The 17,891-nt window shown below is 37.9% G+C and overlaps 1 protein-coding gene across 1 annotated transcript in view; it reads right to left on the reverse strand.

Moving 5' to 3' along the window:
* The window catches only part of KIF26A (kinesin family member 26A), a gene marked incomplete at both ends in the record, with an annotated part of 188,759 nt that overhangs the window by 29,562 nt on the left and 141,306 nt on the right, over positions 1 to 17,891 (reverse strand). The window contains one exon of the mRNA XM_081322506.1: positions 12,262 to 12,445. Coding sequence (XP_081178632.1) covers positions 12,262 to 12,445 — 184 coding nt within the window. The remainder of the gene's footprint in view (positions 1 to 12,261; positions 12,446 to 17,891) is intronic.

Raw genomic sequence — 17,891 nt, forward strand, 5'->3', positions numbered from 1 at the left:
ATTCACATACACATATGCAACAAAACATGTAAAGCAGAGCACCCCCAAAACAAATTTAAATTTCATTTTCATTTTTGGAACAATTAAGACTGATAGAAACACATATATGGAAAATATTATATCCAACACAAAAGCCAGATGGAATGCAGGAAGTTACTATTTTTACACTACTGTCTTCTCTACACTGATTGCAAATGAATGTCCAGGTTTTCCAGCAATTTTTTTTCCACTTCCCTTTTTAGCTTTCTTTCTTGGTTTCCTGCACTATAGGTGCTGCAGCCTGAAGAGGTATTTTGTAGGTGCTCGAGATGCTAACCCACAAGGCCAGGGTGCTATGTGCAATGTAGAAGCACAGGCTGAGCACAGGAAAAAAATACAAGGGGGAAGTCATACAGTGAAACACCATAACTCAGCTATGCAACTGGCACGTCAATGCTTATCATGCTAAATAGTGCCACCCTCCTGGAACTTCTATTCACTTTAGAATTTACTGGGGATACTCACAAAGATGATAAAGGGTCTGAAGGTTAAATCGTATGACGAACAGTTGCAGTTGTATGTCTAACCTATTGAAGAAAAGGATCAGGGAGGGACCATGATAACTGTCTTCCAGTACTTGAGGGACTGTCACAAAGAAGAGAGGATTGACTTATTCTCTACAGCATCAGAGGGCAGGACAAGAAATAATGGGTTGAAGTTTGTCAAACAGAGACACAACCTAGAAGTAAGGAGAAATTTTCTGACAGAGCAATTAATCAATGGACTAGCCTGGGGTTGTAGGTGCTCCATCACTGAAGGTGTTCAAAAATAGATTGGACAATCACTTAACTGGGATGGTATAAAACTCCTGCCTTGAGTAGGGGGTTGGGCTAGAAAACCTCTGAGGTCCTTTTCAGTCCTATGATTCTATATTCTATTCCTTTGAGGCCATGTCAGGCTTTCCAGACAGGGGCAGCAAGGAAATGGACTTCAGCCTAGAAAAACTGTTGAGAATATGGACATTACTTAATATTATATCCTTTCAAGATTTTTCTTTTGGGGGGGTATTTTCTAATATAATCTACATTCATGAGAATCTTTGTGGACCCTAGTGAAATACAAACAACATCTGACCTTGACTTGCTTTCAAAAGCTACCTGCTATAATCTGGCATCCAGGGAAGACTTCTAATAATGCTCTTAGGTAAAGGTAAAGGTTCCCCCACACATGTGTGCTAGTCGTTTCCAACTCTAGGGGCTGGTGCTCATCTCCGTTTCAAAGCCAAAGAGCCAGCGCTTGTCCGAGGACGTCTCCGTGGTCATGTGGCTGGCATGACTAGACGCCAAAGGCGCACGGAACGCTGTTACCTTCCCACTGTAGTGGTCCCTATTTTTCTACTTGCATTTTTATGTGCTTTCAAACTGCTAGGTTGGCAGAAGCTGGGACAAGTAACAGGCGCTCACTCTGTTACACAGCACTCGGGATTCGACCCGCCAAACTGCTGACCTTCCAATTGACAAGCTCAGCATCCTAACCCACTGAGCCACCGCGACCCTTAACAATGCTCTTAGGGAATAGCACACTCCTTTAAGATCAGCTGTATATTTCTCCATTATGGGCTATCCATTTTCCTATCAGAATATGCTCTTGGTAAGACTCAATTGGTTCACCCTTATCCATCTCAGAATTTCAGACATTGGATCAGGAGATTGAGACTATAACTATTTTTATTTCCAACATGAACTGGAAATAATAAAAGAGTTGAATATTCTGTATTTCAATAAAATTGAAAATATTACTTTTCAAGCCTTAAATAGTTTGGGATTGGATTACTGGAAAGGTAACTTATATTACCTGTATCAATTATCTGCACTTCAATATCAAGAATTGCAGCTCTTTTTAGCCTCTTTTGAAGTTTGTTAAAACTTCTCATCACTTGAAGAACGGTCCCAAAGGCTGGTTTATTTAGCTAAACATTTAGTTGAATAAATTTTATTGCTCTCAGCAGGGATCTTTGTTGTTGTTGTTAGCTGCGAAGTCATGTCTGACCCATTGCAATCCCATGGACAATGTTCCTCCAGGCCTTCCTGTCCTCTACCATCTTCCGGAGACCATTTAAGCTCACGCCTACTGCTTCAGTGACTCCATCCAGCCACCTCATTCTCTGTCGTCCCCTTCTTCTATTGCCCTCAATCTTTCCCAGCATTAGGCTATTCTCCAGTGAGACCTTCCTTCTCATTAGGTGGCCAAAGTATTTGAGTTTCAACTTCAGGATCTGGCCTTCTAAAGTGCAGCCAGGGTTGATCTCCTCTAGGACTGACTGGTTTGATCACCTTGCAGTCCAAGGGACTCACAAGAGTCTGCTCCAGCATCATAGTTCAAAGGCCTCAATTCTTTGGCACTCAGCCTTTCTTATGGTCCAACTGTCACTGCCATACATTGCAACTGGGAAGACCATAGCCTTTACTATACGCACTTTTTTTTGCAGGGTGATTTCTCTGCTTTTTAGTGTGCTGTCTAGATTTGCCATGGCTTTCCTCCCGAGGAGCAAGCGTCTTTTAATTTCTTAGCTACAGTCCCCATCTGTGGTGATCTTGGAGCCCAGGAAAATAAAATCTGTCACTACCTCCATTTCTTCCCCATCTATTTGCCAGGAATTGAGAGGACCGGATGCCATGATCTTGGTTTTCTTAATGTTAAGTTTCAACCCAAGTTTTGCACTCTCCTTCTTCACCCGCAACAAGAGGCTCTTTAGTTCTTCTTCACTTTCTGCCATTAGAGTGGTATCATCTGCATATCTTAGTTGTTGATATTTCTCCCGGCAATCTTAATTCCAACTTTTGATTCATCTAGCCTTTCTCATGATGTGCTCTGCATATAAGTTAAATAGGCAGGGTGACAGTATACAGCCTTGCCAGACTCCTTTCCCAATTTTGAACCATTCAGTGGTTCCGTGTCCAGTTCTCACTGTTGCTTCTTGACCCGCATATAGGTTTCTCAAGAAATAAATAAGATGTTCAGGTACTCTTTAAGAACTTGCCACAGTTTGTTGTGATCCACACAATCAAAGGTTTTAGCATAATCAATGAAGCAGAAGTAGATGTTTTTCTGGAACTCCCTAGCTTTCTCCATGATCCATCGTATGTTGGAAATTTGACCTCTAGTTCCTCTGCCTCTTTGAAATCCTTCCTGTACTTCTGGTATTTCTTAATCCACATACTGCTGGAGTCTAGCTTGTAGGATTTTAAGCATAACTTTACTAGCATGTGAAATGAGTGCAATGGTGCGATAGTTTGAACATTCTTTGGCACTGCCTTTCTTTGGAATTGGAATGTAAACTGATCTTTTCCAATCCTGTGACCACTGCTGAGTTTTCCAAATTTGCTGGCAAATTGAGTGTAGCACTTTTACTGCACCATCTTTTAAGATTTTGAATAGCTCAGCTGGAATACTGTCACCTCCACTAGCTTTGTTGTTGCTCAGTTTTTCTAAGGCTCACTTCACTTCGCATTCTAGGATGTCTGGCTCGAGGTCAGTGACCACCTCATTGTGGTTATCAGGGACGTTAAGCTCGTTCTTGTATAGTTCTTCTGTGTAATTTTGCCACCTCTTCTTAATTTTTTCTGCCTCAGTTAGGTCCATGACATTTTGGTCCTTTATCATGCCCATTTTTGCATGAAACATTCCCTTCATCTCTCCAATTTTCTTGAAGAGATCTCTGGTCCTCCCTATTCTATTGTTTTCTTCTATTTCTTTGCACTGTTCATTTAAGAAGGCATTCTTATTTCTTCTAGCTGTTCTCTGGAATTCTGCATTCAATTGGGCATATCTTTCTTTTTCTCCCTTGCCTTTCACTTCCCTCCTTTCTTCAGCTATTTGCAAAGCTTCCTCAGACAGCCATTTTGCTTTCTTGCATTTCTTTTTCTATGGGATGGTTTTAGTTGCTACCTCTTGTACAATGTTGCAAACCTCTGTCCATAGTTCTTCAGGCACTCTGTCTATCAGATCTAATTCCTTAAATCTATTTGTCACCTCTACTGTATATTCAACAGGGATATGATTTAATTCATACCTGAGTGGCCTAGTGCTTTTCCCTACTTTCTTCAGTTTAAGCCTAAACTTTGCAACAAGAAGCTCATGGTCTGAGCCACAGTCAGCTCCTGGTCTTGTTTTTACTGACTGTATAGAGCTTCTCCATCTTTAGCTGCAGAGCACATAGTCAATCTGATTTCTGTGTTGACCGTCTGGTGATGTCCATGTGTAGAGCCGTCTCTTGGGTTGTTGGAAAAGAGTGTTTGCTATGACCATCGTATTCTCTAGACAAAATTCTATCAGCCTGTGCCCTGCTTCATTTTGTACTCATAGCTTCATTGAATTACACAAGCCCCTTCGCTATGACAAGGCAGTAATCCATGAAGGGGTGCAGGGATCTAGTTAGAGCCAAATATGATTCTAGTATTTTGGAAGTGATTTGAGTTTTAATTTGCACTGGATTTAAGACTGATTTTATTTATCATATTATCATACATGATAATATGGGTAAACTCTTTAATAGTGCTGACCCATCAGTAAGCAAACAAATAAATGTGGGCCATAATCTCCTAGGCTGAAATCAGATATTGTATCATTTCTCTGAAGCAAGGAAGGGCAAATGGCAGTACTACTATTAGTTCTTTGGTTGATTTATAGTAGATTTGCAAAGGTTTCCAAATATTAATGACTGAATAGTAACAAGAGCAAAACCAAATGTTTTCCTTCTTAGATTATATTCCTGATATCAAGAACATATGGTCAGAAACCAAATTTCTGCAAGCAAACAAGCAAACAATGAAGTTCAGAGAGGACTCTACAATTTAACTCTGATTTGATCCAGTTGTTTTTCTTCCCTTATTTTCTCTTATATGAAAACTTTAAGAGACCTGAAAAGGATATAACAACCCCATTCTGCTTCTGCTTCTGCACTTTAAGGTGTTCCCATCTGAAATCACCCACAGTCTTACCATTGACTGAGAAGTATACAACTTGTAGATTTGGTCCCTAGATATCCTTCATATACTGCACTGCTTCTACTTATGGCACTTTTATATGCAATAATTGTTATATACTAAGAGAACAACTATTATACTCTCGGGAGAACCTAAAAGAAGTACTGTCATGTTACTATTTACATACTATAGCCTATACTAAGTGAAAATTGATTCTCTTTTCCCCAGTGGCTGGCATGAAACCACTTTTTTAAAAAGTAGATACAGAATGAAATACAGTATGTATTCCTTGCAACTTTCCATCTTTTGATTCATTCATTAAAAGCATTCACTAGAGAGATTATGTGTTTTCTGTGCATTAATCATCAATACAAGGCAATAAACAAAAATCAGGTTGGTTTGTTATTTTATTATTACTTTATATCATCATGGTAAACTTCATTTCATCTGACTTCAATCCTATAATGGAGATTACTATTATTCTAGTTTTACAAAATGCCTTAAGGCTTTAAAGTGGAGGGGAGGAGGGTGGTGACCAAATCAGATCCAGACATGATCTGAAATGATTTATACTGAAAATTACACTGAAGTTGTTAGGAAACAAGTAACAATAAAGATGACAAAGTTAAATAGCTATTTGTTATCCATCCAACAACTGTCATAAGAAGAACTGATGAGGACATACAAGCAGTTGAAGAAAGTCTATGTAGGTTTAGTAAATTGTATTCAGTTATGGCTGACAAGAAGAGAATAAAAAATCAAATATTTTAAAAAATGAAAGAACTAAACATGATTTCTCGATATATTAAGTGATGGATTTTTTTCTTGGTTCCTATGCGCACACACACAGACACAGACACACAAACACACACAGCTTTTTATTGCTTAACACAAAAAGATAAATAAATTCCTTTAAAGCACTTGAAGATAGGACAAGAAGCAATAAATGGAAACTAATCAAGGAGAGAAGCAACCTAGAACTAAGGAAAAATTTCCTGACAGTTAGAACAATTAATCAGTGTAACAACCTGCCTCCAGAAGCTGTGAATGCTCCAACACTGGAAGTTTTTAAGAAGAGACTGGACAGCCATTTGTCTGAAATGGTATAGAGTTTCCTGCCTGAGCAGGGGAATGGACCAGACGATCTGTGAGGTCCCATCCAAGTGTGTTATTTTGTTATTCTTTTATTCTGTTGTTTTAAAAATTGAAAGTATTTTTGGAATAAATCTAACACCTCCTGTTAGTCTAGTAAATGACACTAAATTACAAAGCATATACTGAATATAGTTCAAAGAAAAATAATGTTTTGCATTTAAAAAAGTAATCTACAATTCCAGAAAGAGGGAAAAGAAAGTCAAATTAGAATGCAGAGCACCACTTATTGTAAAAAGGATGTCTTTTTTAAATACCGCAATCTGATGAATTATCTTAAGTAGCACATTAATGTCAGAAGCTGAGCATAATCTAACTTCTTTTGGTCACAGTATTAAATGGCTTTCAAACATCTTCCTTACTAGTTTGACATTAAATTTAATAGTGCTCAATGAGACTGCACAAAGAAATCATTCCAATTTTTTTATTCTACTAAATAACAAAATGACAGAGTTGGAAGGGATCTTGGAGGTTTTCTAGCCCAAACCCTTGTCCAAGCAGGAGACCTACCATTTCAGATGAATGGCTATCCAATCTTTTTAAAAACCTCCACTGTTGGAGTACCCACAACTTCTGAAGGCAAGCCGTTCCACTGATGGATTGTTCTAACTCTCAGAAAATTTCTCCTTATTTCTAGGTTGGTTCTCTCCTTGATTCATTTCCATCCATTGCTTCTTGTTCTGTCTTCAGGTGCTTTGGAAAACAGTTTGACTCACTCTTCTTTGTGGTAGTCCCTCAAATATTGGAACATTGGTATCATGTCACCCCAGTCCTTCTTTTCATTAATTCAGACATACCCACTTCCTGCAACCTTCCTGCCTCCAGTCCCCTAATCAACTTTGTTGCTCTTCTCTGCACTTTTTATAGAGTCTCAACATCTGGATGCAATATTCCAAGTTTGGTTTTACCAAGGCATGGTAAAGCAGTACTAACATTTCTGGTTTCTATCCATCTGCTAAAACAGCCTAGGACTGTTGACTTTTTTGGCAGCTGCAGCACATTGCTGGCTCATATTTAACTTGTTGTCCACTAAGATCCCTCTCACAATTACTGCTATTGAGCCAGGTATCACATATTCTACACCTGTGCATTTGGTTTTTCTTTTGTTGTTGTTGTTAGTGGGCAAAGTCGTGTCCAACCCATTGCGATCCCATGGACAACGTTCCTCCAGGCCTTCCTGTCCTCTACCATCTTCTGGAGTCCATTTAAGCTCACACCTACTGCTTCAGTGACTCCATCCAGCCACCTCATTCTCTCTCGTCCCCTTCTTCTATTGCCCTCAATCTTTCCCAGCATTAGGCTCTTCTCCAGTGAGTCCTTCCTTCTCATTAGGTGGCCAAAGTATTTGAGTTTCAACTTCAGGATCTGGCCTTCTAAAGAGCAGTCAGGGTTGTTCTCCTCTAGGACTGACTGGTTTGAATGCCTTGCAGTCCAATGCAGGAGTCTGCCATGCAGGAGTCTTCTCCAGCACCATAGTTCAAAGGCCTCAATACTTTGGTGCTCAGCCTTTTTTATGGTCCAACTTTCACTGCCATACATTGCAACTGGGAAAACCATGGCCTTGACTATTCACACTTTTGTTGGCAGGGTGATGTCTTTGCTTTTTAGTGTGCTGTCTAGATTTGCCATAGCTTTCCTCCCCAGGAGCAAGCATCTTTTAATTTCTTGGCTGCAGTCCCCATCTGCGGTGATCTTGGAGCCCAGGAAAATAAAATCTGTCACTACCTCAATTTCTTCCCCATCTATTTGCCAGGAATTGAGAGGGCCAGACGCCATGATCTTGGTTTTCTTAATGTTGAGTTTCAATGGTTTTTCTTTCCTAACTGTAAAACCTTACTTTTCTCAACACTGAATTTTATTTAGTTAGTTATGCCCAGTATTTAAATCTGTCAAGATCCTTCTGGATATTGAGCCTATCTTTTGGAGTGTTGGCTGTTCCTGCCAGCTTATTATCATCTGCAAATTTGACAAGTTGCCCTTCTATCCCCTCATCTAAATCTTTTATGAAGATATTGAAGAGTACGGGGCCTAAGGCAGAACCTTGGGGTACCCCACTGCATACTTCTCTCCATGTAAATGCAGTTAATTAAGGACTACACATTGAATGCAGTTGGCCAGCCAGCTATGAATCCATTTGGCTGGAGAATTCTGAGAGCTGAATCCATCCTCAATTTGCTGAGGTTGAGAAACATGGGTTTAGACAAATTATAGAATACAATTCTCCGTCAATTTTAATAAAATCTATCAGGGAAATCAAAGGGATATGTCATACTGACATCTTCATAGTACATTGTGTCATGCAGGGACATCCACCAGGAGAGTCAAAAAAATCAAGATGGTAGCTGCAACAATATGATTAAAGCTGTTGTGTTGTGTTGTTTTTTTTCATGCATGCATGCAAGCATGCATTAAGTGTGTAATGTTTTAAAAAGGGACAGGGTTTCAATTGTGTTGTCATGGCTGCCATCCTGATTTTTTAAAACACATACACCCAAATCCCTGTGGTGTCATGTAATAATTTATCAAGAATCTTCAACCTATTTTAAGCGGAAATAATTCTTGCCTTGCATATTTTTAAAATTTATCAGCTCTCTAAAGAGGCCTAAAATGACCTCAAACTAATGAGAGGGAACTGGAAAGTGTAAAAACTGGTGACAAATCTAGCTGTTGTTAATGACACCCTTTCCAGTTCTATAATTCTGAGAATAAATTCTACCATAACTGAATTTAAATGTTAATGCAACTTATTTTTGAGGTCTCCCAAAACGCTCACATTTTTGAAGTTTAAAGCACTAACCTTTTCTGTTGCTCAATCACGGAGCAAACCTTTATCTGACAAGGTAATTTAGAAATATGTACACTCTGTGTGTGTGTGTGTGTGTGTGTGTGTGTGTTTCTTTAGTTCTTGTGCTTTTTTATTAGGTTTTTCAAAGCTGCTTATTTCTCCAGAGAAAAACTCCAAAGAATAACAATAGTCAGGTCTGTGTGTGCTAATTTGCTACATGAAAACATATCTTTCCATTCCACACCCAAGTCAAGGTATGTCCACAGATCACCTTTTCTACATGTGTGCTTAAGTACTCAAAAATAATCTGTTGTCAGAATTTTTATGGCAGCAAAGAAGGGTTGCAGTTTTGTAAGTACAGTACATGGTAGAAGTCATGTACTTAGTAGTCTGGTTTTGCAGGCTTTGTTGACTCAAGGTATTGATCAGGTTTGCTGCAGAGTTTCATCCCACATCCAGATAACTTAGTGCAAGAGTTAAGAAATGCACAGAGGAAAACTCACTGGGAATTGTGGAAAAGCATCTACAGCAAACCTGATTAATATCTTACTAATGACCTTCCAAAATCCTGAACCCAGCCACTAAATAGGTATAGCAAACTTTGGCTATCTCTGATCCAAACAATTTTTGTCAACAAATTGTACAAACCTATATCCAACAGAGGCCCTGGATTGCCATTGCCTGATGAAGATCTGACTTTTACTCTCACATTTGGGATTTAGTGACCACAAACTGACCAGGCCCTTTGTCCCTGAACAGCATCTTCATTAATATTATTTGTTACAGTATGTCTTATATATTTTTAACAAATCAATCTTACTTCCTTACTTCCTTCCTTCCTCCCTCCCTCCCTTTTTCCCTTTCTTCCTTCTCTGCCTGTCACTCTGTCATTATCCTACTTAGTTACTTCCCCGCCCCTCCTTACTTCCACATTCCCCCTCCTTCCTTCCCTCCCTCCTTTCCTTTCTCCCTTTTTCTACCCTGCCTCCCTTCCTTTTTTCTTCTGTTCCTTTTATCTACCCTTCTTCCCTCCCTTCCTTCCTCCCTCTTTCCCTTGTTCCTCCCTTCCTATCCTTCCTCTCTTCTTCATTATCTTAGCCATTCAGAGTTGCCTTGAACTATGATATAGATAGATGATAGATAGATAGATAGATAGATAGATATAGATAGATAAATAGATAGATAAAGATAGATACTGTAGTTAGATAGATATGATAAACATCTTCCTTCCTCCCTCCTTTTTCCAAAGTTTAACAATCTGCATTAAATATTCCAGAATTTCAGCTGCAAAACAGAAACCTTAATATTTTACTTTATGAGACTATTCTCACATCAAACTCTTATGTTGTGTAGATATATCTAGAACTAATAGAAAATAATATAAGTAGCTCAGAATTGAACAATGCACTCTTTAGAGCTCTCTAAGTTTGGTTGTTTTCCTACAGACATTTTGCTACAAAACAGGGTAATATCCATATTTTGGTTGTATGATTCTAAGTGGCATATGTATGGGACTGTTATAGTTTTTGGACACTGCATTACAGCATTCCATGCATACAGTGGTGGGATTCAGCCGGTTCGTACCAGTTCGGCAGAACCAGTACCTAATTTTTTTGTTGTCCATGCCCACAATGGACTTCCGGAAGCAGCATCCACACAGAGAACCAGTTGTTCACATATTTCAATCCCACCACTGATCCCATACATGCAACCAAAAGTATGGATCCAGTATGTAGAAGAGACGTCTGTCATAATAAAAAAGGAACAACAAGAGAAGATACGAAAGTATCAACTTCTTCAAAAGGATAAAATTCACAAGGGAAGAAAACAACAATAACATACAAGATATTTTCATCAGCAGAGGAAATGGTAGCAAATTAGAAACAAGTCTATTGTAAGACTACCCATGCAAACCAAATGCTCCATTACCAAAGTAACAACTCAACTTCCCACAAGAGGAGCTATGCAAGAACCCCAGGAAAAAGAAACAGATCACCTATACAACATCTTCCAGCAAAATGAATATTATTAAAACTTGCCTGACCATACAACACACTACAGTACAAGCAATGCAAACTATGAAAAAGATAACAACTCAGAACCAACCAACTAAAGCCCTCCAAACCATCTAAGTGAATCAAAGATCCAGTAGCCCAAGAAATAAAAACAGGAGTCATTTACAACATACAGTGTAAGGGCTGTAACAGCCGCTATGTAGGGCAAACAGGCATATGACTAGCAGAACATATCCATGAATACCAACTAGCAGACAGAAGACACAATGAAAACTTCTTAATTTATCATTAATTTGCTTTCTTTGGGGTGGCCTTGGAGGCAACTCGGGAGTTCAGGACCAAGGCAACCATGGGCCTATCCTAGGTCATTCATGACACATTGGCCACAAACCAGAGCAATGGCAATGTGATCTGAGAGGGGAGCCACCTGTGCCTTTTGTCATACTTAGATCACATCCTGGTGACTTTGAGGTTCTTATCCCCCTCTGAAGGGAGGTAGCATCTATTGAACTGAACTGCCTCCAGCAACTGATGGATTTGGTGAGATTCCAAAGGGAGCTGAGGGTTATACCTGAAACTCTCCTCATGGTCCTACTGAGGCTCTGGCCAAGGTCTAGATCTGAGAGGTGTCCAATGCCTTCAGTAGAATCATACCTGTAATCTCTCTTGGTCCATTCCTCCCACCACTTATAGAAGAACGTAGGGAGCTGAGAAGGGTCAAGAGACATCTAGAGTGCCGCTAAAGGCAGATGAGGAATGAATCTGAATAAACATGAGTTAAAGCCGCTACTAAGGCCTACCTTGGTACAGCAGCAAAACTTCCAATATATCTCTGCTCATATGGTATCCAGAGAGTGACACTACATAAGGGACCCATGGGTAAGGAGAAGGGGTGAGAAGTTAATCTTCAGGCTGTGCAGAAAAATTCTGCACAGATAATTTTTACCCAATAACTTCCACATAATCTTAGACATAAATATGAAAAAGGGAACGCCCATATTTGAAAAAGGGTTTCCCAGAGTTTCAGCGTAGTCCTAACAGACCTACTATTATCAATGTTCCAGCACTTCTCCAAAAGCTCTTCTTTGGGACTGCTTACTTTGCAGCAGCTTCCAGATGCAGCTTAGCAAAAAGGTGGCAATTGAAATTAAAATTTATTTCCATCCACTATCGTGATCTGCTTCTGAAATACCAGGAATCTGTAACCATGGATTACATTCTTGTCAACAAGAACAAACAGTTTATCTATATTAAATCAGATTCATTCCAGTCGGAATACATTTGGCTATCCAATTCTTCATTATTATTGAAGAAACAACTAGAGAATTAACAGAGATTTAAATACCTTTCCAATTCCTGGGTTGTCTTTGACTTTTGATACAGCTCTTAAAAGGCATGGTGGTGCTGGAGGAGGATACATCTGTAGGATGCCACTAAAATTAGTGGCATAGAGAGAGACATCATGGGAATGCAGCAAAGGTGCATGATGCTTCTTTTTCTTTGAGGACAGGTTAAGTTTCTGGGCAGCTCTGAACAAAACAAGGCCAAGAAAAAAGTTAACATTATTATATACAAAAAGAATTAATATTGGTATAAAACAGATATTCAGCACCATGACCATTTGTTTAACAAATCAAGAAATTTTACCCTATAATTAGATTTTATAAGAATTTAAATGTCAGCAATAATAGAAATAGATTAAAAATGAAATGGCAAGATATTTGTGTATTTTTTATCTCTAAAAGAGTTTCAGTTAGATTCTAACTTTAAAAAAAACTTTGGCAGAAGCCTAGAAGAATCAAATTAAAGTCTGCCAGAACCTCAAGTCATAAAATGCTGAAAGAATCCAGTTATCATTTGCAGGGGCCAGATGGGCTTTTGCTGCTACTAACATTTATACAAAAGTTACATTAATTCATACCCTAACAAGTTAAAAGACAAAGCAAAAACTTTTGGCAAAAGCACATTAGTTGAACTGAAGCTTGCAAACCTCCATCCCCACTAAACTATGTGTAAAAATCAAAAGAAGAATGGAAAGTTTTGGGAGCAGAGGTGGTCTAAAATCAAATCCAAGGCTGCCACAGCAACCAATTGGAATTTTAGCAGCATGGTTATGTGTAGGGTTATAAAATTTGTTCTTAATTTCATTATCTTATATAAAAAGAAAAATGCATTGAAGAGCACTTTAATGTTCCAAACAGTAGCACATTAGTTTGGAAAAAAAATTGATTTCCATGCACAAGCAATGCAGAAATCCATCTAATTCCAGATCAAGTCATTTACTATGTGTTCATTCCATTCCAACTCACATAAAGCTCATATTAATCCATGCAAAACAGGGATTTAAATTTAAATATGCCATAGCCTTGCCTTCTTTCAAAGTTAGCATTCTAGAAGTCAGTTAAATTAAAGCATTATTTTGGTATATTTTGTAAAGATGAAATAATAATAATAATAAACCTTTATTGTCAAAGTACATGAAAACTGAATGGCAAAATCTGAGAAGTGAAAAATCTGAAGGATAACCACCTCACAGCCCATGCATCAACAGCCATGCCCTCTTGAATCCCCCAATGGCCAAAGAGAGAAGACACAATGTGGTCCCTGGCCAAAATTGCCTATCCTTTCTTTAGGCTTGATCTCCATCAAGAATTGTGTTCTGCAACTCTTGATTATTCCCCATTTCCCACCCCACCCTCCACCCATAGGAATACAAATATTTTTTTCCTAGCATTCAGATTATGTTTGTTTTGATGCATAAGCAACAATGATCATTCCTTAGCATGCAATTATGTATGAACAGAACAATACACTCATTTTCCTCTTCCTTGATCTTCTAACTTATAACCATGAAGTACATACCATTATTTTAAATTGTAAACTACCTTGGATACATTTAGCAAAATGATGAAAGTCTATTTAATGGAGTAACTAACAAAATAAAAGACTATAGTATGCATTACTAGGACAGTCAAGGCTGACTCTCAGTTCATTCTACAAACATAATATAACATCTCCCCACAAGAGAATTTGCAAGATGTATTCTATTTTAGAATGTAGCAAGGATCTCTCTTGAGCACAAAATATGAGCATATAACAGCACCAAAATAAAACTGAAATGCAGCATGAACCAAAGGCCACAGCAAATTGCTCTGGTTTGATAGCACAATTTAATTTGCATGATGTTTATATAAACTGATTGACAGCTAGTACAAGAGTGTCTTGCAATTCTGAGATACTATTGATGTATTTCTGATACTCAGGGTTAAGATTGTTCTCTGTGACCAAACAGCCTTGAAATATTCACTGCTTTATAAAAAGACATCTCCATATTTTTGATGAATAGGAAATATTATGCATATTTTAGCTACCGGAATATGTTGTAACATGGAAGTAACAAATAGGAAAAAAATAGCTCTAGAGAACCTTTTCAATGCTCCATGATGGGATACATGAAATCCTGATAGATTAATGATTGCTTCAGTACAGTCTGCAGCTAGAGTCCCCTTGAGAAAAATATATAAAAGAGAAAAAAATGCCTAGATTGAATTACGCATCCAATGTTTATTCAGACACCCAGGCTGAGTGTTAATAGCCAGATACATTTAGTGCTCACAAGGGAATCCACAAATGAAAGATGTAGGTCAGGTATACAATAAAGGTGTTAGATTTGCAATAAAATCCAAGGCTACAATCTAATACTAGATTAAATTCAAACCAAAATAATTGTCAAAGGGAGAGCCAAAATTAGTTGGCATCTGGTTTGAATTGACTTTCTTAAAAATTGAAATTTAGATTAAACTGTGTTTCATTTCAATTCTGAAATAATATTATAGAAACTATTTTGAAGTCCTTTACAAGTATACTTATGGGCCACACTTAAACAAGAAAGCTTTATTCCCAAATCTGATTTTGGCAATATATCATCCTTGTATGACCCAAACCTATTTTATGCAACTTTAAATATGTACCTAAATATGGAATCATCAAAATTGTAAAAAAAAATAATCATCAGCATCTTTACTTAAATCAGCAACATGAGGTTCAAGGTGTTACTGATGACTTACAAAGCCCTTCATGGCATGGGTCCGGATTACCTACGGCAACACCTGCGGCCGGCGTCAACTTCCCTCCGTCCAGTGCGCTCCCACAGAGAGGGCCTCCTCAGGGTGCCTCCGATCAAAGAATGCCGATTGGTGGCCCCCAGGGGGAGAGCGTTCTCTGTGGGTGCGCCAGACCTATGGAACCGCTTACCGGTCGAGCTCCGGATGGCCCCCGACCTTCGCTCCTTCCGGCGCGATCTCAAAACCTTCTTTTTTGAACAAGCTGGCCTGGTCTGACGGGATGGGGTTGGTTTTTTTATAATTAGTTTTAATTTTTAATATGTATCAATTACTACGGGCATAGTTGTTTAATCACTTTTTAATTTTTGTATCCTGTTTTTTATTATGTATTGCCCTGTTCACCGCCCTGAGTCCTTCGGGAGAAGGGCGGTATACAAATTAAATTATTAAATTAAATTAATTAAATTATACCAAAAGAAACTGAAACAAAAAAGTATAAAAAACCTCAAACTGTAACAAGTTTCCTTTAGTATTGTATTTCACTGTTCTATATGTGAAAATAAAATACAGGTGGTCCTCAACATACAGCCATTTGTTTAGCAACTGCTCAAAATTATAACAGTGATGAAAAAATGTGACTTATAACTAACTCATACTTACAACCATTGTAGCATCCCCTGTGGTCACATGATCAAAAATCAGCTGCTTGGCAACCAGCATGTATTTCACAAGGGCTGCAGCATGGGGGGGTGCAGGTGATTGACCATTGGCAACCTTCCCAGCTGGCTTCTGACAAGCAAAGTCAGTTGGTACAGCCAGATTCACTGAACAATCACATGAATTACTTAACAACTGCAGTATTTTGCTTAACAACCATGGCAAAAATGACTGTAAATTTGGGCAATCACCTTGCTTAGCAATTCTGGTCCCAACAGTGGTCATAAATGGAGGACTACCTGTAAATAACGTGCCCATGTTGACAGGACTGCAGTTACCTTTTTTGAATGAACTTATATTACATTTCAGGATAAACAACATTATGCAGGTCACATCAAAAAAAATCAAGAAGCACTAGTAGCTGTAAGAGAAAAAAAATCAATTTCTACCTTCCCCTTCCTTTCAGCTCATTCACTTTTCAATGTTTTGCAATGTGGCTTTCATTCATTTTTTTTCCATACAACTAAATCACCTCAATAGCCTTACTTCACATTGATCATTCACTTCTGTATTCAATCCACATTCATTCATGATCTATTTATTCTTAACTGTATATCTTTTTGATTTATAACAACTCCTACTGAGTGCAATTTGTTCTTGTTTGTGTTTTTCCTGACATACAGTACCTAATTTCCACTTCCATATAACAAAAAGCTCAGAAGCACACTCTTACAAATGTTTGACTTCTTTCAGCAAGTAGTCTTCACAACAGACCTCACAAAATTCACTACCTTTCTACCAGAGTTTGTATATTTTTCAATTTCTCAATTTTCACATCTTCACTAAACATTCTACCAAAATAGACAAATTCATCTACTTGAAAGTATTCACTCTATTTTGTCTGTTAAATTGCCCTTATCTGATTCATTATTTTGATACATACTTTTCATTGCAACATGTAATCTATCTAATATTCATTGCAAATCATTTGAGTTCTCACCCAACAATATGCCATTATCTGCATACCAAAGTACACACATGTTTATGTCTTCAACTAATACAACTCCAATGACACCACAAGCATCCTTATACATAATATATTTTAAAAACCAGATCATCAAACATCCTATCCTTACTTCCTGCTCAACAGGAATCATTCACTGAACATTTAATTTATTCTCCAAAATGACATAAATTTGCATAAATCATTGCATAATTCAGGCCTATTCATTTTATCGTATGTGTTCTCTTAAATCAATGAATATTTTTTGTTTTATTTAAAATGTGTTTTATATACTTTTATGTACCAACATATGGAGAAAATGGATTGAGAAATATCCCGTTTTGAGCCCATTGATTAGGCAGTTGTATTGATAAATTTTCCTTTAAATTTCTCATTGGCTAAAGTATTTCCTTCATAGAGAAAGGAAGCTTCTAATCACATTTCTTTTTGTCCACTCATCATTAGACATAATTCTGAATGGAAAAATATGGAAACGTTGTTGGGAGGGCAGTTCAGAAACATATTGTACTTGTTTGTTGCATAAGATTTAGAATCCATAAGAATCTTTTTGAGGATAACCTGTCAACTTTTATTTTGAAATCAGTGAGAAGGGTGAGGCAGAGATGTATAAAGCTAATATTAAATCATTGGAAGATAGTTAAATAGAAGCCACACGTAAATATTCAACCTCCATAAATATAGTTCAAGCGAGGCAGAGATACAACTGCATGTATACACATTGGTCCCAGTAACATTGCAATTCTGGCTTAATAATTTTTTTCACATCACAAATAAAGGTGTATAAGACTCTAAAGTCATATAAATTCTCCACAGCTCAGAACTCTTGATAATGCAGAGCTCCCAGTTATGGGGAGGTTTAGCTGAATATATTGATATCTATCCAACAGAGCTTAGCAGCCCACAAAAACAGGCTTTCTCCATTCTTTTTCTCCATTTTCTTCATATGTATTTCTCTGTAGAATAAGGCAATGAGGATGTTCTAATTTTCCATTATCAGCTAATTTCACTAAGGGAATCCTATGCTTAATACATCTGAACCACTTAATACTTAGGAGAGAGAGTTCAGTGTAATTCATGACTTCTCTCTTTCTCCCAGATAGATTCTATGGATGATGATGATGATGATGATGATGATGATGATGATGATGATGGAAGGGACCTTGGAGGTCACCTAGTCCAATCCCCTGCTCAGGCAGGAAACCCTATACCATTTCAGACAAATGGCTGTCC

This window comes from Vipera berus (assembly GCF_964194415.1).
Source record: "Vipera berus genome assembly, chromosome: 1".
Taxonomy (NCBI): domain Eukaryota; kingdom Metazoa; phylum Chordata; class Lepidosauria; order Squamata; family Viperidae; genus Vipera; species Vipera berus.